We start from the raw sequence: 24354 nt of genomic DNA on the forward strand, positions 1-24354 counted from the left end.
CACATGTTGTGTTCTCATGGTGTGTTCCTACACAGTGCCTTAATTCACATAGCAATGGCTGCCTGTACTGTTCCTCCAAAAATAACTCCACTGTGCTTTTGGGAAGCTGGAATTAACTAATCCCCAATAAGCAGCATGTGGGCAGTATCATCATTCACACAGCACCAGACTCCTAAGGCTGAATGTCCTTGAAGGATTTCCAGGGAGATGCTAAATGAGCATGTGAAATATTGCTCTTCTCGCCTGCAGTATCTAATGACCAAGATTCCTGCTGTGATTCCTACAAACACCATGACTCTGTGTGTCAAGAAATAGACTGTTCTGGTCTGTTCTAGACCAGAGCCAAGCTCCCAAGAAATGCTAAGGAGGAGCATTATCTGTGGCTCAGGGATGAGTAAGTTTCTCTGCTGAGTCTGATTACCCACTTGGGATATTTGTGTTTCATTACAACTGAAACTAAGCAGCGTGTTTGATTTGGAACAAATTTCAAGCAGGAACAAGTTCCAGCATCTGCATTTATTCTGCGAGCACAGTGAGGGACAAAACAGGTTAGAGCCTGCTAGGCCAAGGGTGGGGACCTCTCTAGGGACGGGAAGGGAAGGGCAGAACAGTACATTAATCAGTTACAAGGAAAAGGAAGGAGCAGCTTGAAGAGCTGATATTCTTCTCCTTGCAAAGGGGACACTCTGGGCACCGAGTATCAGGTCCGTGTCTGGGGAAGCCAGTGAGGGAGCTGGGGAAAGGCAGCTCCTCCCCCGGAGTGGGAGGCTGTACCTGGTGATTAAGAAGTTGAGCTTATGCTGAGTCCTGAAGGAACCTGTTGGGAGGAGCTCAGGAGCGCAGGAGGGGCAGAAAAGACGTGAAGACAGACGCAGGACTAATCCAGCAGGAGAGACACCTCTCGGCATCAGCAGCTCCAGTCATGTTCAACTACCTGGCAGTCGAGGTGAGGCCCCAGCTCCACCGCAGCTATGGGAGCCAGCAAGGGGTGTCTGGGCCACTGAAGAGCCGCCTGGAGCAGCTGAAGAAGCCGTGGTGGAGGGAGCCCACCCCGTTGGTGCTCCAGCACAGTGAGACAGCCAGGCTGGCCATCGACGCCTTTCTGGAGCAGGGGGAGCGTGGCTACCTGAGTGCCATCGCCGAGGAGAGGGAGCTGCCATTTCTTTCCACCTTGGACATGGAATACATCAGCCATCAGAGGAACCAAAGCTTCCCAGACCCCAGTGCAATGAAAGACAAAGAAGCTGACCCTGGTGATGCGGACACTGGAGACAGATTCTCCCTCAGCTCTGAACTAACATCGGGCACCTACTTCCCTCTCATGTCAGATGTGCACCCTCCAGAGCTGGAGCTGGGGTGGCCAGGGACACCTCTTCTCACAGTCTCTGGCCAGACTCAGGCCACTGTGATTTTCCAAAGAAACAAAACGAACAGCATTAAGGATTTGGTCCGGTCTCTGATCAGCCGGGCACGGACGGTACGTACAGAGCTGTGTCCCTTGAGGGGAGCCTTGTGCCACTGTGCCCGGGGCTGGTGGCTGCTCCACACCACATGCTCCACACTGTCACTGCTCTCTACATGTCTAGCATGATGTGATTGCTTTTTCTGCAGCAGACCTGTAGCTGCTCCTGCTCCTTTCCTTTCTTGTCATTTCTTTCTGCCTGGATTTCATGTCATCCAGGGAGTGCCCTCGCAGGCTGTCTGTGTCCATATCTGCAGGGATGCAGAGCAGTCCCAGAGCCCAGGAGGGTGTGTGGCAGGGCTTGCAGTGTCCCTGGCTCTGTGTGTCCCAGCCAGCTCTCCTCCCTCTGCATGGCTGGGGCTCTTCTCCAGCCCTGGATATCATTTTAAGCTGGACAAGACAATACCACTGGTCAGCTGCTGTCACAGAGAAAATCTCAGAATTATCTGTGCTGGAAGGAACCTTAAGGACCATCTCATTCCATGCCCTGCCATGGGCAGGGATACCTCCCACTATCCCAGGCTGCTCCAAGCCCTGTCCAACCTTGGACGCTACCAGGGATGGGGCAGCCACAACTTCTCTGGGCAACCTGGGCCAGGACCTCACCACATATGACCTGAGCAAATTTGTGGGACTGAAAATCCCTGCCAGTGGTTTGAATTAAGTTAGAATCCTGTCTCCTAGGATGTTTGTGCCTCCCCAGGCATGAGTAAGATCAGCCCATTTTGCCCCATTGCAGAGCTTCTGGTGTGTTATTACAACCCTTGGATGTAATAAAAACTGGGTGATTACAGTGCCTGCCTACCAAGCACAATGCTGGCATGAATTTATTCACTCAGTTATGCTGCTTGTTGTTTCTTTCGCTTTGCCACTGTACTCTGTGTGAAAGCAGCAGCTCAAACAACTATCTCAGACACATTTTCAGCTTTTTGTCCTCTTCATGGTTCTTTTCAGCTGTTTCACATCAATCTTCTTTTGTAGTATTTGTGTTGAGATATTGAGGAAACATTTAGAGCAAAGTTCACTTTAACCAGTCAGGTTCTGGCAGTTTCTCTTATCACTCCACTAGTTCCTATTTAACTTCAGTCACTCCTTATATTCATTGTTGCTTGTGTAAAAGCTGGAGATAAGGAATAACCTGGATCACTGCAGCTCAAGTGTGATCTTCTATAACCCTCAGCAGAGCTGAGCAAATGAATTTATGTATTCCCAGCAGCTCAGATTGCTGCACAGCATTAAAACATCCTCAAAGAGCCACATATCAGTGAAGTTTGGGTGTGATATGAGGTGAATGGAGATCTTTTTTTTCTTTTGCCCAAAACACCATTTTGCCACATGAGCTGGTGCTCAGTTGTAAGCAGCCCTTGCTTAATGCCTGAACTTCCACTCCATCTTATAGGCAATTACAGGAAGTTTTGGTCCAGGAAATAAGTGACAAAAAGCTTTGTTTGTCCTTGCAGGCAGCTGATTTATAGTAGTTTAAATGATCTGAAAAATTCTGTGATATTGACCCCATCATTGTCAGCAGTGGGGATTAAGGCACTGTCATGGTAGAATGCACAGAGTAAATGACTACCAAGAAGTGTCCTCCCGTCACTCAGCACGTGTCCCGGATCTTCAGTGATATTATGATCCTTTAAGCCACAGGAAAAACATCTTGCTGCTTTCTCAGTTCACAGGAACTTCTCAGTTGCTATGGGCAAGTTGCCTGGGCAGTGGCTGCTTTATTGTACTTCCAGTACATTCTGAGCTTTTTGCTTTCTTTGCTTGGGTTGACAAAGCCCTGACAATCTTCTGCCCTTCATGTTTGAGTTGGGGTCTCCCACAGTGTTTTTACTGATGTGTAAAATGTGAGAATGAGTTTTTAAGTATCTTACTGATTTATTACTGGTGTTCTACTGGCTTCTGGGTTAGCAGATCTGGCCAGTGCTTCCCATGATTAACTCCCTGACTGATGGCAATTGCAGCTCATTCATGACCCCAGTTATACATATTTAAGTACTCACTGATCATTTTGCTCAACAAACCATCCAAAAGGATGTTACTTAGGTGTCTTAATGACAAAAGAACAACCAGAGGTAAAAACTTCCTTTGCTTGAAGTGCCAGTATGAACCATTTGAAGAACCACCTGGTTTTTGGTTTGCAGCTACTGTTTCTACCTTTCCAATATTTTTGCCACTAGACTTTTAGCTCTTGTCATAGATCCCTCTTTTAGAGAGTTTCTCCTCCCATGTAGGACACAGTGCTGGTGTGATGTGGGAAGGATGTTGAGATCCCCAACTGCTTTTCCCAGGTCCTGCAGACAGGGAGGTGTGTGTCTTGAAATGCTGTTTGCTTCTTCCTGGTAGAGTCACACAGAACAACATCAGCTGACATCTCTTGCAACAGCATATTTGTGCTGACAAATTAGCAAAAGGAGCATTTGTTTCATGGGTGTCTTTTGCTGGTGAGGTTGGTCTTTTGCCTTCACTGTGTTTAACCAACTCTCTTTGAAGACAGATGTTCAGATTTGGGCTTTTCTCTTTGCAGACATAAGAAGATGCAGCGCAGCCACACCTTTGCCTTCATTTGATAATACTGTTAAAATTTTGCTCTTGGATGAGCTCCAGTCTTGTTTGAACTGTTCATGCTGCTTCTTTAACCCCTCTTGTGCCCCTGGGACTCTGGCTGCATACTCGTGTCTGTGCGTGGTGGGAGAAGGGTCCCTGATAGTCCCCAGGGAAGCAAGAGATCAAATGGCACCACTGTAGTAATGACCCAAACCACACTGCTATTGGCAAATACCAGTAAAACCAGCTGTGCTGGTTAGAAACCAGACAGATGGCAAACCCCAGTGGTGATCTGGTAAGTGCTGTAATTCCTAAAGTGATGACTCCAGTAATTGCTGAATTGTGAGTTTCCAGAAGTGGATTTGGAAATGTCATGGTTTAACCCTACAATGGCAAGGTGTAAATTTTTGTAAAGCCTGTGGGGCAGCTGTGCCTCTAACATCCTGACCTGCCAAGGCCAAGCCATGGGCTCAGAGGTCGTGGTGAGCATGGTGAGGAGCAGGGATGCCCCAAGCCAGCCTTGCAGCCCCCACCACTGAAACAGAGGGGCTGGAGGCACTGACACAGGTTTAGGTTTGTATGGTCTGATTGACTTGAATGTCCATAAAGCTTTAAATGTGAGACATGAGCTGTTGGGAGCCTGAATTGCAGATGGTACTTGGATACTCAACTCCCACTGCTTTAGGGGGTTTGAGGGGAAAAAACTTCCAGGGTCTTCTTCCCCCAAAATTTTTTGGCTTTGGGGTTGATCTGATGTTATTGTAAGAGCTGCCTGCTTTGATTTCCAAAAGGGTGTGCTGATCTCAGTGCCCTTATGGATACCCTCAGTTATAATGAACAGCCCCATGTGGGCATCTCCCCCTGCAGGGAGGGCACAGCCTCCCCTCTGTCCCCACTGCAGCACTCACGGGGTCTGTCCTTCCTGCCCAGCACCAGCTGTGCTGCACACCGGGAGCGCTGCAAAGGAAGGTGTGAGCAGAGCTGCAGCCTGCTCCACCTCCAGACCAAGCCAAGACCCGCTTTGGAAAGCCTGAGTGTGACTATCAGGGCTCCACCCAGCTTGCACAAGCTGGCCCCGCTGCCTGGGGCTGACACCACAGCCTGGCCACCTTCATCCAGCCTGGGCATCGGCTGCCACGGGTGATTCTGTGCCATGTGCTGCTGCCTGCTCAGCCCCATCCCTCTCACGGTGAGCACTGAGGCCCTAGCAGTGCTGGTTTGGGGCAAGGATCAGCCTGAATTGTGGCAACCAGCCCTGCCAAAGCCTGCGAGCACTGTAGAGGAAAGGTGTGGACCTCCTGTGCACCCTGGGTACAGGCCTTGCCCCTCAACATGTGGGATCTGGGGACAAAGGAGCTTCGGTCTTCCTTGACTCCATCACACTGACTTCCCAAGCAGACAGACTTCCCCAGGACAAACCTGCCTCAAACCTAAGCTTGAGATGAGCTCAAATATCATGAGTCGAAGTCTGGCTGAGAGGGACTTGCCTGAGGCTTTACACAAGGTCTGGGCTATCATTTTTTCACAGTGCTTCATCATCAGAGGATGTGTGACCCATCAAAGAAATTTGGCTAAATTGCAGTTGGCCTTTGGCTGGAGGACAGTGTGCAGAGATGTGGCAAAGTGCTTTTATACTGTGGGTCTCAGTGGTACCTTGTGCTAACAGACCAGCAGCAACATTAATCTGGGAAGTTGAAGATGCTTCTCAGAGCTTGCAGAGCTCCTCCAGGGCTGACTGTTCTCTATGAGACATGGGCATGTTTCAAGAGGGCAGAAGTTTGCCAAACCCTTGTAAGGCTTCTGGGAAGACAACACTGACAAGGGCTACAGAAGAAGTGCCCTTCGGAGTCAGATTCTAGAGCCTGTATCTCCCGGAGCCAGGGTGAGAGTGTGGAGATGTGGTTTTGGCCTGGACAGCAGGAATGATTTTTAGCCCTTGACAGCTTCCTTGTGTCCCATATGGATGTCTGGGATCACACCATCCTCTGGGAAGGTTCTTCCCCAAACCCTGCTGTGGTGAGCTGGGCCTGGGGCCTCCTGCAAGATATTGAGGAACAGTGATGTTCCCAACAAGATGTTGCCCAACAGTGTGTTGGGCATCATCACAGGGATGGGTTTTGGGGACAAAACAGAGCCACGATATCATTGTCCATCTGCAAAAGGGCTCAATTCCCAAGGGAGCAGGAATCAGCCTTCTGAAATTGTTGACCTCTGAGTCTGCGACTGCTCTGCCTGGGCCCTGCTCTGCCTGTGACTGCTCGTGGATGTGAGCCTGGAAAGAGGCAGTTTATTAATGAAAACAGAGCAGAGGAGCTACTGGGCACTGAGCAATCTGGGCCAGTGTGGCAGTCTGGAGCACAAATCCAAAGACAGTTAAACTTGGAGCTCCTCTGCTCTTTTCTGAAGCTATTCCTGATCAGCCCCATGCCATGATTTCAATTTCCCCTGTTCCTATTTAAAGCTTGAATCACTGCACATGTAAAAGCTGACGTCACTGCCATCCTCTGCATTTAGCTCTTGGTTTGAAGAGGAGCAGGTGAGCAGCAGTGGCAGAGGAAGGCTCACCCTGCAGGGGTGAGATCCACGGGGTGATTTGGGCTATGGAGAGTTGCATTTGTGGCCATGCACATAACACAGGCAGCGGAGGTGTTGGCAAACAGGCTCCCTCATCGTGGGGGGCATGATGGCAGCAGGACTGACTGGGTTTTCTGTGCCAGCTGTGCTGCAGGGCATGAACACTGAGAAGCAGAATAGGCTATTAGAGCTTCACTCCCAGATTTAGTGGGTTTTGAGTCATCTTTATTTGGGCATTCTCTGGCAGGTGCAGAAACACAAATCAGGGATATACAGCCAGCTTACGAGCACCAGTTACCTTATTGACTATGATATGGTAAAGACTGGGACTAAAGTACTTGGGCAGTAGTTTCACTGGTTTTTTTCAGCTTTTGAAAAGAAGTTTGGCTGATGGTAAATCCTCCCCTACCCTTTTCCATCCTGCAGTGTGTTCCCATCTTCCATGCGTTCTCAGTGTTAACTGCTGACGGTTCAAGATCTGAGTCACAGGTGCTCTGCACCCTCAGGTGCAGTGACAAATTATACTGCTCAGCAAGTGCTCTCCTGTCTGTTCCTTCCTTCTTTCTCCAAGGTGTCCCCCTGACCCTGACAGTGACAGCCAACAGATGGATCCCAACAGTCACTTCCTCATCCAAATAACAGCCCCCTCAGCATTGTCTGCTGGCAACTTCATTCCATGAGGAACAGAGCAACAGGGTCTCCAATCCCATCTGAATCTATTTATGGCTGATTTCTCTGATGCATTGTTCTTGTTGAAGGTCATTCTGTGCTTTGAATTGTCTGGTCCTGGGTCAACTCACTTGTCGTAGCTGCTTGTCATGACTTACCTTCTGTTTTCTGAATTTTCATTCCAGTTTTTGGAGAATTCACGTAGCCGTGACAGTCTGCTGCCTCCCACTCCATCTCCAGTGGAATGGCTTGCCATGGTCTTTTTCAGAATCATTCTTTAAAGAACTGGCAGTTCTCTTTAAAATTCTTTTCCTATTTAAAACACCTTCCTTGAAGACCTTATCTTTGCTTTATTGAGATACATATATTTTTGTTTTTTAATAATCTTAGTGTTATACCTTCTTCCTCCTGTCAGGTTTCATACCCATCACTTTCATCCCTGGCTGCATGAGCAGGAGTTCTGCCAGCAGGGAAAGGGAAGGGATCCTTTCCACACACATTATTCTCTGATTTTGTCTAGGCACCCCCTAGAATCTAATCTTGAAATGAGGATTTGCACATACTTTATCACAATACCTTCTCCCTCACCTGGCAGTGTGTCTGTCCTGAAAAAAATTTGTACTTTTTTGTATTTATCTGCCAGTCATCTAGAGTCACTCTTCCTGATTGAACAATGATTTTGCTCAGTCTCAGCTCTTGTTTATATGCTTTATTCTTGGCATATTTTCTTAAGGCAACACATACTTGTTGCACCACTGAAATTCAGAGTTTGTGCATGTGTTACTCTTTCAGCTATTCCTTTCTGCGAATAGCAGATGAGACAGGAGGTACCCAGGTGGGGGTTGTCTTCACAGTTATTAAAATTTGATTTTAGCTGCCACAGGGAGGTAAGGGTTGTTAAACACAAAGGTCCGGAATCATCTCCAGGTGGTCACAGGTTCTCAGTAACTCATGAGGTTTGAATAGTGTATAGCACATAGTTTAAAGCACAATTCACTTGGGCATGAGATTTCAACAGTCTCTTGTGTTTCTTTCCCTCTTTTCTCCTGGCTAGGTGATAGCAATTGTGATGGATCTGTTTACGGACATGGAAATTCTGTGTGACCTGCTGGAGGCCTCGAGCAGACGGCACATCCCTGTTTACCTGATCCTGGATGAAGAGTACTTGAAGCATTTTGTGGAAATGTGCAATAAAATGGCTCTTACTCAGGACAGCTTCCCAGTAAGTTTTCAGTCACACACTGGATATGATAAACCGGTCTTGGAATTGATAAAAACGATGTACCCCATGTTCTGTTACCCCTGCCTAGTCCATAAGGACTCTTCCCTTCTCCCCAGAATCCATCCCTCCTCTCCCTGTCCCAGGCTAAGAAACCAAGGCTGTTTGCTCTAGGAAATTGAGATCTGTCTGGAAGCACAGAGGAAGGCATGCGGGAGCCTCCTAGTCCCATATATTGATGTTTTATGGTCCTCATTTCAGTTTTCCATGCAGGGAGTGTGAAGTTGGGGAGCTGGGGCCAATGAGATGCAGTGAGTTGCTGAACACTTTGCTGGGCTGCTGCAGAGATGCAGAGGGAGGCCTGGAAATTTAATTTATGTTAACCTGTATCATCTAGACATGGAGGGGGAAAGAACACAGCCCCTGCTCTAGGACATAGAATTGCACGACTTAAATTGCTCATAGTTCAGATCCCTGAGCTCAGGGATTTAAATTCTGCCCAGAGCTGCTGCATGGCAATAGCTGGGAGGGCAAGGGCAGCAGTGAGTCCCCTCAGATGCCCTGCTGCAAACCCCATCACTCCCTTCTGCTGAACCCACAGGTTAAAAATCTCATGTTAAGATCTGCTTTTAGGCTTTGAAATTCAGTTGTGGGTCCATGATTTGGATTTGTGAAAAACCCAATTCCTGCTCAGTGGGTGCCCATCACCCAGCATGAGGTGCCCAGAGCAAATAAACAGTAAAAATGAATGTGACAGTGCCACAAGCTCTCTTGGGAACTTGCAGGCTCAGAGATGCACGCCAGTATCCTGCTGATCCCAATTTCTGGCCACCACCTATCAATGGAAGTTGTTTTTTTGTTGTCATTTGTTATTCCTGTAAGGCCAGCAGTGCTGGCTTTGCTTCTTCCCTAGGTGTGCAAGATTCCCTGGAGCACCGACGCCACTCCAGCCACCAGTTTCATGGCACACTTGGAAATTTTCCAGTTAGCTCAAAGGTATTCCTAGCTAAAAACAAGCTAGGGACAATGCAAAACCAATGTTTCACAGGATATTCTAAATAGATGCAGCTAAGATGTCTTAATTTTCCCTGATTTTTAACCTGTCTACACAAAGGTTAATTTACAGAGGCTTTTTTAGAGAAGCACTCAGTGCTCTGGTCCAGTTGACAAGGTTGGACTTGATGACCTTGAATGTATTTTCCGACCTAAATGATTCTGTGATTTTTCCACTGTGCTGGTGAAGCTCTGTCCTGTCTTGCTTCTTACAAGCCAGACCCATTTCATCCTGACTCTTGAGATGGCAGCTCTTGAGGAAAACTGCTCCATGCTGGAGCATGTTTGTTTCCATAAATAGCTTCCACACTGAAGTGACCTGGTGCATTCAGATGAATTCCATCTCTCCAAAATATATTTTATTGCTTCTTGTCCAAGAGGTGGCCATTTTAAAAATTAAAATTAGAATCAGTTTATATCCATGGAGGTGTCTATGTCTCTTTGTTATGTCTGATGTCATGTCGTGTGCTTGAATGGGTAAATAACACTTGCCTCCCCATTCCATGACTCACTAGCAGCTCTCCATCTGAAGTGTCTCTTATGCTGATACACCTATGCTGTCCATTACCTGCAGGCTGAATACACATCTGAGTGGAATGAGGGTACATATTTTATTCCTGCCTCCAAGTTGTGACAGGACGTGGCAGTAAATCTCCATTTGGAATAATTGGAGTTGAATGGGTAATTTGGTGTAATTGGTCCTCCAGCATCTTCTGAAAACAACATGTGAATCTGCTGGTGGCAAATTCCAGTGCTGAGCATCAGAAAATCCTGTGCAGAGCATTGGCAGCAGAGACAGCAGAAGCCTTAACTTGGAGTTTTCAAACATCCGTCTGCTGAACCTGGAGCTACTGTCTGGATGGAGCAAGAGTAGTACCAGGGTGTCTTTCCTGCAAGACTGCAGGATTCTCATCTTGTTAGCATTATTTGGGGTCTGGATTGACAAGAGGAAGAAGACAATGATGAAAATTAACCAGATATCAGAAACTCACCCAGCCTTGGAAAGGATAAAGGAAGTGAAGAAATACTGTGGTGACAAATTTATGGAATTTACCTGAAGTTGTTTTAATTTCCCCAGGAAGGAGGTGGGGGGGAGGAAGCTCCTCCCAGTGAAAACAAGTCCTACTAAAACTTCACCACTGGAAGAAAAAAATCCCTGTGTTGACTGACCACAGGATAAGGTGAAGACCTCACCAAGTATCCAGCGTTATCTTGATCTGAATCAGCAACTTGTGGTGTCATTTCAGAGGATCACAGGTTAATGAAAGTTGGCAGGGACCTTAGGATGTCATCAAGCCCAGCCTCCCACTCAAAGCAGTGTCACCTGTGAGGTCACTTTACCTGGTCTCATCTGGCAGATCTCCAAGCAAGAAGACCGCACAGTCTCTCTGGGTAACTTGTTCCAATGCACGACTGTCATTATGGGGAAAAGGTTTCGCCCTTCTCATACGTGGCAGATGAGGATACGTTCTGGGACATAAAAAGCCAACAAGTGAAAGCCACAGTGTCAAGATTCTGAAGCTTCAGCTCTGTACTTGCTAGAGGTTTTCATGAACTCAAGAGAAGACTGGACCAACACTTGGAGAAGACATCATGGTGGGCTTCCCACTGAGACAAACCGCAAGAAGCTCAGGAAATCCCCTGAGCAGAAAACAGGGTCTGCAGCAATATTAGGGGCAGCATCATAAATGATTGCCCTCGCCCTGCTGTCCCCAGCTGCCACTGCCCACTGCAAGAGTGAGCCTGGATGGGCCCTGGTCAGGAGCAGATTTGCTGCTGTGCAGTCCTGAGGGCCGTGGTGCTCCTGGGTGGGCTGGAGACCCCCACTGCAATGTGAGAGCCGAGCCTTTCCCACCTGGCGGGTGTTCCCGGAGGGAAGCTCAGCTCCTGCCCGCGGGGGCTTTGGCAGCAGAGGGAAGCCGCCAGGTCCCTGCCTCCCTCCTCACCCCGAGGGGCGACTGCCCTGAGCCCCGTGGGAGGAAGGCGAAGAGGGCACAGGCGTGCCCAGGGACAGCTCCGGAAGGCTGGAAGGGGTGTGGGACTGCGCCCTGCGGGGAGCACCTGCAGGCAAATCCCAGCTGCTGGCGCTTGTCCCTTGCCTGTGCCTGGCCAGAAATCTGCTGGGTGGCGGAGGGGCAGCGCCACATTCCCTTAGTGCCCAACTCTGCCAGGAGCAAATCGGCCCCGACGCCGAAGCAGCTGCTGTAGGGCTTTGTCTGTAGCTGGGGTGATGCTCGGCAGGAATGAGCTGCCCACAGAGGGGTCTGCCCCGTCAAATGCAGGTGGTGACAGCTTGTGACAGCTCCTGGTGTACCAGAGGGGCGACAGGTGTCAGGGGAGCTGGCCTGGAGGGCAGGAAGGGATGACATGGCAGCCCCACGTTGGTGTAGCCTTAGGGATGTTTATTTACATGCCGGATGTTTTGTTTGGCACAGAGCAGTATCACTAACAATTGCCAGTGACTGTTCTGCTCTTCTGCCTTCCTCACCTGAGGTGCAAATAACTTCTATTATGGGCAAACGCCTTGCATTATGAAAGAAGCTCCCAACGGATATCAAGAGCCATATTCCCCAGTTCATTCTGGGCAGTTGGTTTTACAGGTCAAGCTTGTATCAAAGAAGTATTTGCAGTGGAGCATCAAGTCTGCTTCAATTGAGTATAACAGCTGAAAATGTTAATATAATTTTAAAATGTATTGATAAAAGGAATTCCTTAAAATGTAGATATTCCTCTAAGTATTTTCTCATTGAGCAATGTTTTAGTTTTAAGCCTGTAATTGTATAAAATCAGAGCAGCACACTCTATTGATTAGACTCTAGCTAGTTGTTATGCATCAAAATTTACTTAATGCAGAGCCATCAACTAGTGGGGTGTTGAATATTATTAATAATCTGGAAGAAATTGGATAGTTTTACATACGTCAGAAATTATCTGTAGGCTCATAGGATTCTCTGAAGTTTTTTTTCAAACTAGAATTTGCACTCAAGTGGCAACTTGTTAATTTTTGCTGGTTTTTTATCCTGTAGAAGCAGGCAGTATGACAAAATATTTGGTATGTAGGAGCCAAGAAATACTTAATGTCCTGCTGAGTTCTACCTCTCAGAGCAGAGCATGAACTTGAGGGAGCCCAGCAGTGATGCACAAGGGAACATCTCAGTTTATCTCAGTACATGGCCCCTTACCAACTCTCCCTGCTTTGGTTTCAGAACATGCGCATAAGGTGCCTGAGTGGAGACATATACTACAGCAAAGCAGGCAAGAAATTTACGGGCCAGGTTCTGGAGAAGTTTGTCCTGGTTGATTGTGACCAAGTTCTTGCTGGTACATACAGGTAAGAAAATAGAGCAACTACTGTGGCAGAGACTGGTGACACTGAGGAAATATTACTTACCAAAACACTGAATAATGTAACTCCTGGTGCTGCATGGTGGTTCAACAGCTACCCTGCATTCATTTCAGTCAGTGCTTTCACAGTTTTCCAAGTCTCCATCTTATCCACCCTCCCTGCCCGTTTCTTACCTGAAGTGAAGACCTCAAACTTTTCAGAAGTCTCTTCGTGCAGTGGTTGCTGCATCCCTCAGCCTTTTTAATTCTGTTTTTCTGCACTCTCTGTGACCTCACTACCTCCTTCTTGAGGTGCAGAGACAAGAACTGCATGTGGCCTCCCTGATATGCTGCACTGAGGTGTTTAATAGGGGTAAAAGACGCCCAGACTCTGGTTTGTGATTGTGGCCCTTGCTGGCAGAGGTCAACACTCACTGCATGTTTTAGTTGCCATGGCACTCTGAGCTGATGATGTCAGACAACTTCCTGAGCTGTTCTAGGTTGAGCATCATACAGATGATTTTCCCCTATGGATACACAACATTTTCCTTTACTGAAGTTCATCTGCCACATATTTGTCCACTTGCTTAGTTCTGTGAGGTCCTTCTGGATTTGCTCACCTTCAGTGAGGTATCCAACCACCTGAAGGACCTGAAGATCACCTGCAAACCTGGGAATTTCACTGCACCCCTCCATGCCTGAGGGCATCCATGTGCTCCTTGGCTCCCTCACCAAACTCCAGCAGGGTGGTGAGCTGGGCTTGCCTTTGCCCTGTTGTCCTTTCCCAAGAGTCTGTGCTTCTCCATGCTAGCAGGAATCTTGTTCTTGTCAGCACACTCTGCATGTCCCAGGGTAGAGGGCAGCTCCAGGGGTGTGTGGGCCTCAAGACTGCATTCAGAGCCCTCTCTGTAGGCGGGATCATATGGGAAACCTCTCAGTCCTTGGCCTTTCTGGTGGTGCTGATGCACAGGAGTGAAGCACATCTCAGTGTCACCAGCACCAGCGATGGATGCAGGAAGTTCACTGAGGTTCTCAGGTATGGCCAGGTCTCAAATGAGTCCACTGATTCCTTGACTGCCAGTACAGCATTTGTGAACAACCTACAGCCCCAGTCATCCTGGGGATTTTTGTTCTGCTCCCTTTCAACTCTTTTTGACTGACTGCTGCATTTTTACACAGTTACCTTTCTTGAAATTGAACCTCCACATGCTGCATTTATTTAGTTTGCTCTCCACTAAAGAGTTAAAATTGTGTTGTGATCATTCTTACAAATGGGTTCTTCCACTTCTGCCTCTGGAACCAAGTCTTATATCCTGAATCACATCTTTTCTTGTGGGTCAAACAATTTAGACTAGTTAATTCTGGCATGTAATAATTTATTGCTCCGAAAAGGTTTTCTCCATGGTTCATCCCAGTGAAGCATTAATTGTATGTGTACGAATGGATGAAATCTCCCCCTGTTGCTGCCCATCCTAATTTTGCAGCCTCTGTGTTCTCAGTTAACATTGTTTTCCACAGTTCTGATCAGAGGGTCAGGACTACTGTTCTTGTCCTATATTTTTATTACTAGACTCTATTTAGTTACTTTTCCATGTGCAGATCCTTCCCACAGTATTTTCACACTGTTGGTTATATTATCCTTCACAAACAGTGCAGCTCCTCAGGACAGCCTGCTCTGTGAATTTATTGTCCTGACGATACTTTTATTCTCCTTCCACCAGATCAACTTGAACACTGCTCTCCCTCTCCCTTTCTTTCAGTTTCCATCTCTCTGTGAGCGCTGGACCCTCAGGCTACCAGTGTCCTCATCAGTGCTGTAGCTTCAAGCTGCACCTTCTCCTCAGGTGCTGACTTCATCATCTCCAAGAGTGGAGGTCTCACCTTATCAGACTCAGACAAAATGAATGAAAAATGGGAGTACATGGTTGAAACTGGTTCTGTCAAATCTCTAAACAACATGGAGAGCAGTGTCTGGTGGCATTTTTACTATCCTAAGACATTGAAAAACAATGGAGTGAATCACTGCCTGGAAACACAGGATGCTAGAATCATAGAATTGGTTAGGTGGAAAAGCCCTTTAAGAGCCTTGAGTCCAACTGTTCCCTCAGCACTGCTGAGCCCACAGCTAACCCATGTCACATATACTCGTCTTTTAAATCCCTCTGTCCATCTCCATTGACTGCAGGGGCAGGGATTACATAACTCATCAGGATTACTCATTTTTGTGTGATTAAAGCTGAGCATGTGTCAGCTGGATTGAACTGCACAGCTGGAGGAACATCTGATTTCCCTGTGACCCAGAGTCAGGGCATTGCTTAAAATGCAGGTGCAGCTCTCTGGATGAGTTCCTCCCTGTGCTGTTAAGGGCAGGGACTGGGGGCTGTCATGTGCTCCTCTTTCTACAGATCTCTGCAGAGCTGAAACTTCTGGAATTCTGGAAGATAGTGTTTCAGTTGAATAGGGTCTTACATCTGATTCTGTGCTGCGCCAGTAAGCACAGGACGTTCTGGACTAACAGAAACAGTCTCTTCTTGAGGAATTTGTTCAAGTTCTTGTTCAAGTCTCTTCTTGAGGAGTTTGTTCACTTGTCAGAAACTTTCACACCAGAAAATCAGGATGTCTGCTTCTGAGTGTAGTGCAATGTGTATAGGAGATAATTAGATTACTGTCCCTGCAGATGGGAAAGCCAGATGCAAAGGATGAGAACAGGTACTGAGTAAAGCCAGAGATCCAGAGTGGAACAAGGGATGTCTCAGGATGATACAGGGACAAGGGCAAGAGTGTTCTTATGCAGCAACAGGTTTTGCAGTTCAGCAATGCTGTGTGCAAGCATCAGAGGTTTCAGAACTCTGGGGTTTTACATTGTACGTGCTTCGCTATGTTCAGTTTGCTATAGGACACCCTTTCCCACTGTGTCTGGCCTCCATGATACACTCTGGCAATGGGTTATGCAGTTTAATTTATGTTTTGTATGAAGAAGTGGTCTGTGGTGTTTACAGTTGACCTGCTGTCAGGTAATTATATTTGATGTCCCCAGATTCCCACAACCTGGGCACAGAAAATCAGTGTTTCCCATTTACTTTCTTTTCTGCATTCATGATTTTGTCCTCCTCCATTATAATCCTTCATGTGAACCATCTCTTCTCCAGGTGAAGCATCCTTGGCTTTTCAGTCATTTCTTGTATCCAGAGTATGAATTTATCAACATTTAATTGTCCATCATTTTGTCACATATTCCTCCCCTTACCATAAGATCCTCTTGCAGCTTTGTTTATCCAGTTTTCTTTTGATCCACAATAATTTTGTCATGAGTTCTGACATGGACAGTTTCTACAGTTTTTTAGTACTTTCCTCAACATGTTGAACAGCATTGATCCCAGTACAAAACTTGTAGGTTTCCAGTGGGTAAATGAAACACACTGCTAGTGTTTGTATCTTTAATCAACTGCTACTTGTTGGGAAGACCTTCCTTTGTATGTACTTCATGATCACTTAATTTTTCTAACAACAAAAACTGTCTTTGCTGAATGGCCATGTCAAAATCTCTTTGAAAGTTCAAGTTTGATACATCAAACACATCTGTGTGCTTGCTGCCTCCCTCAAAGATCTGCAAGAGGCTTTTGAGGCATGGCTTCCTTCCACAAAAACATGCTGAGTCTTCAGCATTATGATTATAGTTATTTATGCATCTAATCATTTTACTCTCTATTTGCTTCTACCAGTTTGTTCAGTATGGAAATGGGAGTGGCTGGTTTGTAGTTTTCCAGGAGCTCTTTAAAAGGTTCACATTTAAAACTTTCCATTCCTCTGCTACTATGTTCAATATTAAATGATAGGTTATTCCCTGGTTTATAATTGGAAAATCGCTGACTCCAGTTTATGAAGGCTTTTTGCTTTTATATTTTCATTTACTGCACCTTTTAACTCTGGTGAGATTTTCTGATGATTTAAAATGTCTTTATTTTGATAGGTACATTTTCTCTGAGACTCTAGCATAGCATCTTTAAACAATCTTCTTGCTGCCTCAAGCATTTAACCTTTTTGATTGCTCTTTTAAATTTCTTTTTAATAGCATTCCTCACTTTCTCTTCGAAATTAAGCATTACTGTTCTGGATTATTTTGGTCCTGAAAGAATATTTGATATGGCTAGGTTATGGTTATTTTTTGCTGAGTGGCCTTCCCAAAGAAACTCTCTGAACTGGTAATGTTATTTCATATTTTGTTGACTTTCTGGTTAGTTTTTCCAATAAGTGGTCATTTATAGTGTCTAAAATGCAGTTTTGGCAACTCTCCTTGTTGTGGCCCCCATTCAACCTGGCAGGATCTCCCTTTATCCCTCTGCTTTCTGCCTTCGTAGTCTCTCAGCACCCCCTCAACATGGCTTATTTACTATCAGCACTCTGCTCAGAAAGTTCCTAGTACAGCCACCGTGCAGTTTTCTAAACAGAGCTTTATTTGTTCAGATGTTCTCCATTGATTCTAATTCCTTACCCAAGTGTCGCTGATTTCCATCCTGCCCTTTTATCAGAATACAGTGTTCTTGCATTTGTTTTTAAAGTGAAGTGGGTGATCCCTAACTGTGTGACCTTCTACACATCCCAGCTTTGGTCTGCAGCAATCCACGGCACCCTGCTATCCCTTGGGTTACTCCAGCCTGGCAGCTCTGCAATGAGGAGATGAGCAATGAAGAAAATGATCCAAATATGCAGAAATAGCTTAACTGTCCCTCTGCTCTCACAGGTTTTATTCATTGATACAGTAAGAAACACACAGAGCTGTGTCAGGAGTGTTTAGGCTGGATATCAGGGAAAGGTTCTTCCCCCAGAGGTGCTGGCACTGCCCAGGCTCCCCAGGGAATGGGCACGGCCCCGAGGCTGCCAGAGCTCCAGGAGCGCTGGGACAGCGCTGCCAGGGGTGCCCAGGCTGGGGTTGTTGGGGGCTCTGGGCAGGGCTGGGGCTGGATTGCATGATCCCAGTGGGTCCCTTCCCACTCAGGATGTTCGGTGATTCTATGATTCTTTAATTTATTGTGATAAATATATGAGAATAAATTAAAGAATGCTACCTATTGGTACAGATCAAGCACATTTTTGCAGCATTCTCTAAATATGGAAACCAAGCTCATGGCTCTTATCTTAAACAAATGTAGGCAAATTAGTTTAGACCCTTCAACTCTTATGTGTACACTGATTGTTTAACATTATATTTCTTCTAAATGAAGGAAAAAACCCCTAGATTGAGGATCTAGGCAAAGCAATAATCTAAAATCTTAAATGTAATTAAATATATAGCTATTTAGGTTTATTCTGGGTAACAGAGGAAATAGGGTGTTTATTTGAGCACTTAAGATATTTACTGTTTCAGCAGGTGAGAAGAACCCAAGGGCCAATAGGGTCTAGAGCTAAACAGGATCTTGAACAGGAAAGATAGATTAGAACCAGAGAAAAGAGCTGGTATTGTCAGCCTGAAAGGGAGTTATGTGGCTGCTTGAGTTGCCTTAGAGATGAAATTTCTCTGCTGAAAATGAGTGATGGTCATGGTATTGTAGTGTATCCTGCCATGGGTACAGAGAGGAAGGAGCTCAGTGTTTGCTGTAGGGGGAAACTCAAGATCTGGGGTTGAAGCTGACACAGCGGCTGAAACTGAAAAATGAGAGGCAAAAGTTTACAAGAGTGCAAAAGCTTCCACACTTGGCTTTAGGAGAAATAAAACTGAAGTACAGAAGTGTTTGGCAGTGGACAGATAAAGTTACATGGGTTTGAAGCTAAAGGAAGCCTGGAATTTCTTTCAAAGAAAGGTGCTTATATTCACAGGTTTCCCTGGACCAAGCAAGAGGAAAGAGCTTTGAAGAGGGATTTTCAGATCTAGCTTGATGAGGACTCACCTCAAGAAAGAAATTCTAATTAAGCTGGCAGGGAGTGTGTAAGGAGTGGGAAGCACAGTGCATCAGCAAGGGAACCCCAGGTGACACACGCAGCAATGCAGTGACATTGCCAAGAGATGAGTGATGTACAGCCTTGCTGGGCACACTGAAGCAGAGAGGAGCAAGTCCTCGGGCGTGTAAATAAAAAGTGAATCCAGGAGAAAGACACAAGGTCTGCTGCTGGAAGGATGAATAAGAAATAAGAGATAACAGACATGGGTGCCCAAATTAGCTGAATACATTGTACTGGTTGGATCAAAACAAACATGAAAATCAAGGAATGGAAATTATTTCAAGTGTGTTGGGAGCAAGCTAAAAGAGCTTGCTGCAATAAAGGCAGGTTGTTGTTACCTTATCAAAGAAAATGTCTTGAAATGAAAGGTCTAGTGATGAGGGTTATGTGGTACATGCATTTAGCCATGAGCAAAAACAAAACACACATTTGTGTTGGCATATGGAAAGAAAAGAATGGCTTTGTGACATCCCAAGTGACAGAAGAGCAATAAAAATGAGTTTGAGAAACTATTGAAAGAAGCAAAAAAATCTTCTGCTGCAGGTTGGTATCCTGTCTGTTGGAAAGAGCTGAAGCAGAGAGGCTGAGCGTGGAGATGTGGAGTCACCTGTTCAAACAGCTGAGGAAAGGCACAGGCCACCGTGACCCCAAAGCAGAGCACGGCTGTATAGGGGGGCATGCAGGGATCTAATCCGGGTGTCAAAAATGCTGCTGAGACAGAGACTTGTGGAATTGTGGAATACCGCAGGTGCTCTCCCGCTCCTGCTCGGCTCAGGCCAGAGCCCCGGGGCAGGGGGTGCTGCGAGGACCGGCCGCTGTCCCCCACCGCCCGGAGGTGATGCTGCACTTCCATCTCCCGGCCAAGGGCTGAGCTGCACCGCTCCCGGAGAGTCTGAAAGCAGGGCAGGGAGGGCATGCTATCCTACAGCCATCCTCTCCCAGAGTCCTTTGAGTCCCAGGGTGATCTAGAACGGCTGTGAGCAGCAGTTTGTCATAGGGAAAAAATAATGTCAGGAAAATCCTACCGCTCTTAGAAGCTCCTATGATCTTTTAGCATCCAGGGTGGCCTGCAGCAGAAGCTCCAAAGCTCACGTGGGTGTTGTGTTGTGCAAGGCAGTACCTCTTCCTGTCTGTATTAGATTTTTAACCTGTGAACTTCATCCAGAGCCTCATTTTTCTACCAGAAATCATTCCCTGGCTATGCCAGTCAGGGAAGAAAATATCTTTATCAGATTGTAGTGATGGGAATAGCCATGGCTGGCAAGAGCACATTGTCCCATCCTGGAATCCCGTGTTGTGGCAAGGAGGGCTGTGCCACCAGGGGATTCAGATGATTCCTTCCAGATCCTGTCACGACCTAGAGTGAGCAGGACCTCATTGGATCGGCATGGGAAACTGGGACACAGGAATGCCCAAAGTGGGGCAAGAGGCATCAGTGGAGCCAGGAAATGCCCTGGGACAGACGCCTTTGACAGTGTCGAACCATGAAATCTCCCGTCTGGACTCCTGGATTTCTTCAAAGAACTCTTGGGGCTTTTAGAGATAACATTCCTTTGCCAAAGCTGCCTTTCCTATTATCTCATATTTCCTATATGGCCATTAATTGTATTCTTTAGAAGAGTCTCTACTAATTTGTGTATCTACACAACTTATGTCTATCTAATTTGTGAGACTTAATTGTCTAGAACATTAAAAACATTATATCACATTAGCACCCTGCCACTCTCCTGATAGCCAGAGCCCTTTCAAGTGGGAGATAGCATAGTAGCCTGAGCTATTTCATCCTGGCATTCCCTGGGCACTCTTATGTTAATGATACCCGCTCCTGCCCAGTCGCTCATATCTGCTCTGTTGATGTTTTCTAAACTCTTCTACAGAGATTTCAATAGGAGACTGATTCTCCCTTGTGTTCTGTGTAAAGGGGGCTCAGGGCAGCCCAAGCTCCTGTACAATACAGGGATGCAGAGGAATTATCTGAACACTCCTATGTGTTCAGACACCACGTGCCTATGAACACTATCTGAACACTCCTACGTGTGAACTATGAACACACTACTATACTATGAATATTATCTGAACACTCCTGTGTGTTCAGACACCATGTGCCTCAAAAAAGAGCTGAATATTTCTTCTTTCCCCTTTTGCAATATGTGACCCAACCTTTTTCAAAGATGGTCTCTCTGGGCTTAGGAGCTTCTCCTCTGTTATTTAGCCATCCTGGGCAGTTTCTGGTTTGACTTTTTCACCCTATTATCTCTGTGAAGGGATGCATTTGCTTTAAGCCTCCAGGATGGTATTTCTGAGTACTCTTCATGTCACCCACAAAGATATTTTCATTCTTTTACTACTTTTGTATTCTTATATAATTCACCTGGTTTGATATGAAGCAGCAGAGTATTTTTTTCATATTATGTTTCTCTTTGGGGTGTGATTACTGGCTGTAAACATACCAAACACCAGTCTGACTTAAAAAACTGCAGAGTGCTCAGGGACCGGCCAGGAGCTGCATTTCCTATGAGAAATTCCCAAATAGCTTTCTTGTGACTAAACATTGACTAGGTCCCAAAACACAGTGCCAGTATCTTGTCCTGAAATGACATTTACTTGAGAATGTAGTGTCTCATGACAATTGCTCTCCTGGAGCTCTGCTCTTCAGAATCTTGTGTCTTGCTTTAGCAGCCAATAACGCAGCCCTCAGCTGGTACTGCCACCTCTGAAAATTCTAGTTTATTTGACACATTTAGTCTGCTGGTCTGGAGTTACTACAGCAAGAATAAAAAATCAGCTGATGACCGGCATGACCAGGAGCCTGGGGATCCCACTCTGGAGAGGAACTTCCCTGCTTAATCAGGAAAAGGAAGATGAGGAGAATGTGGTTACAATCTGTACCTGTATTGGGGAAGAGCTAATTAGGTTACAGTTTGGGCACAAACAAGAGGTAGGGTTAAACAGATAAGGAAAATTTGCAGAGTCACAATTAATGGAAGTTTTTACCCAGCTAGGGCAAAACCAAGTTTGGTTTTAAGGTAGAATAAGCTCCCAGATAAGATCCCAAAACACTGAAGTAAGGGCAGGGACTGGACTTGTTGAGCCAAGAATTAACTTCTATTGCATTTGGGAATCCCACAGCAATACTTATAGCAAACATCATCAGCCTTCCTGTCCTGAGGTATTCCTGTGGTCTCTGGAGACCTCCACTCCTCAAGGCAGTTCCTCATTTCCTGCCTGCCCAAGCAGTTCCTACAAGCCCCTGCTTGGAATGGATGTCAGGACATGAGAACACAGCTCCTGCCAAGGCGAGGGAAAAGCAGGGGACCCCGAGCAGAATCAAACAACCACTTGAGGGTTGTTCCATTGTACTTATTGATGAGCACATTCGTCTTCATAAGCAATCTTACATGTGCCTACTTAGAGAAAGTTGTAATGACACAAATCAGGTAGCAATCCTCACTGGAATGTGAAAATCCATGCTAGGTATTTTGGCACTCTGTGAACTGAAGTTAACATGTGTTTTGTTTCTTTTCCTGCAGTTTCACCTGGCTTTGCAGCCAAGTCCACACTGGCCTGGTGACCCACTTCCGCGGGCAAATTGTTGCAGAGTTTGAAAAGGAATTCCGGTACTTGTACGCAGAGTCCAGAGCAGTGACCCACTTCTGTGTGCCAGATCCTGGGACGTGTCTCTCTTCTTGGAATACCTCAAAAGTTGACAACTGTCTTCTAAAACCCACTCAGGGGAATGATACTGAGACCCTGAGCCCCTCCAGCAGCCTTTCCAATGTGAGCATCAGGAGCATAAAGGTGTCTCCCTTTATGAAAAACTCCAGCTGCAGTGCACACCAGGAAAAGCAAGATTCCAGCTCTGATTCTGGCAATAAGAAGGGGAAGGAGGACACATTCATGAAGCCCACTTGCCCTAAACAGCAAGAAGAACCACCAGACTCGGTGAACAGTCCTCCAAATAAACCCATCCCAGCCTTGTATCCCAAATCAAACCTCGTAACAGCAAGGACATTCCTGCAGCCGGAGCCTTCCTCCAGTAAACCTGGTAACCAGGGGGACACTAAGGCCAACAGCAGCCACTGCTCCCCACCGAGAGCGGGGCAGCCGCTGCAGTCCCTGTCAGAGGGCACTGGCAGCAACGGGACCAGCCTGAAGCCGAGAGCACCTGTGGCCACCTCTGGGGAGCTAACAGCTGAAAATGAGAACGTATTTTATGGGGTAGAAAAGAGACAGAGCCCTGGACATGGCCATTTTGACCTTTTCTCCCCATACAACCACCTCAAACGGGATAAAAAGTCTGTAGTGCCTTGCTATGACAAGTTCCCAGAGGATGTGCTGCTGGAAAAGAACAGCGCGTACGGGGCGGAGAAGAGGATGACTCTGGGGCACAGCAAGCTGGACCTGATCACCAAGTACAACAAACTAAAATCCAAACACATACACAGTCGGTTCGAACTCTGACCTGGGCCTTGAGCTGGCCTCTGCTCTGATTTTCCAGGGGTTGCTTTTCCCCGTCAATCATCATGCCTGGGGCTTGGAATCAAAACATTAGTCTTGTTCCTGTTAAAAGATGTCTAATCTATGTAGATGATTGATTCAAACAAGATTAGCAATTGCAGCTCAAATTTTCAATTACATGATTGTGGCAGTAGGGAGAAAAGCACATAAATATAATCCACATTCTTTTTACCCATTTGGGAAAGAACCATTTCCCAAGTAGCTATTCCTCACACCCTCAAATTTACAGCAAAGCCATTGCTACACCTGGAAACTGGCCACTGAGGTCTTCAGGGTGAGCCCTGGTTCTCTCCCAGCGGAGCAATTCCTCTCCCTGTATCCATATGGTGAAAATGAAATGGCCAAAGGGAGAGGGATGTGAAAAATAAAGGAGTTGTTCTGCTGGAAAAAGATGTGTTGGGTCCTCGTGGAGGGGGTGAGCACTGAGTGTGGCCAGCATCCCACTGTGCTGAGCTGTGCCAGGCCAGGAGGGGACAGGGACACGTCTGGGCACGTTTGGCATCTGCACCTGGCTGACACTGGCACATCAGTGGTGCCAGCACACGGATGGGGGCTGCTCGGGGGGCACACCTGAACACTGGCGGCAGCTGACACAGGTAGTCCATATACACGAGCGAGGCACTCAGGTGGCAGCTGGGTCGTGAGTGGCCTGTCAGCTCACAGGTGACATGTCAGCTGTCCTACACCACAGGTGTCAGCATGGAGGGGGTGCCCAGGCACGGCTTCTGTTGGGACAGTGTCAGCACCTGGGGAGCACCAGGGCATGGGCCGGGGCTGTACACAGATGGGGTGGCCCACAGTGGCCAGGACAGCCGTGGCACACACCTGGCACAGGGACAGAGCCAACCACAGCACCGGCACAAGGACAGTGATGGACACCAGGGACAAGGACAGCGATGCCGCCCCTGGACCCGAGGCGGCCTCTCCAGGCTGTGGGGACACACGGGCCGGCTCTGCCCCAGGTGGGATCCGGGCACACGGGGACGAGTTGCGTCCCACAGGTGCCGTCGCGGGGCCCGGGCTGGCGAGGGGTGCCTGAGGTGGTGCT

The 24354-nt window shown here is 46.9% G+C and overlaps 1 protein-coding gene across 1 annotated transcript; it reads left to right on the forward strand.

Annotated features, from left to right (window-relative positions):
- Nucleotides 1–799: 799 nt before the first annotated feature.
- Nucleotides 800–23673, forward strand: FAM83C (family with sequence similarity 83 member C). The gene is made up of 4 exons (XM_041490479.1): nucleotides 800–1477; nucleotides 8310–8477; nucleotides 12734–12858; nucleotides 22319–23673. The coding sequence occupies exons 1-4, from the start codon at nucleotides 923–925 to the stop codon at nucleotides 23247–23249; spliced, it is 1779 nt and encodes a 592-aa protein (XP_041346413.1). The 5' UTR covers nucleotides 800–922; the 3' UTR covers nucleotides 23250–23673.
- The last annotated feature ends 681 nt before the right edge of the window (nucleotides 23674–24354 follow it).

The sequence above is a fragment of the Pyrgilauda ruficollis genome, unplaced genomic scaffold (assembly GCF_017590135.1).
Source record: "Pyrgilauda ruficollis isolate IOZ18807 unplaced genomic scaffold, ASM1759013v1 scaffold123, whole genome shotgun sequence".
NCBI lineage: Eukaryota > Metazoa > Chordata > Aves > Passeriformes > Passeridae > Pyrgilauda > Pyrgilauda ruficollis.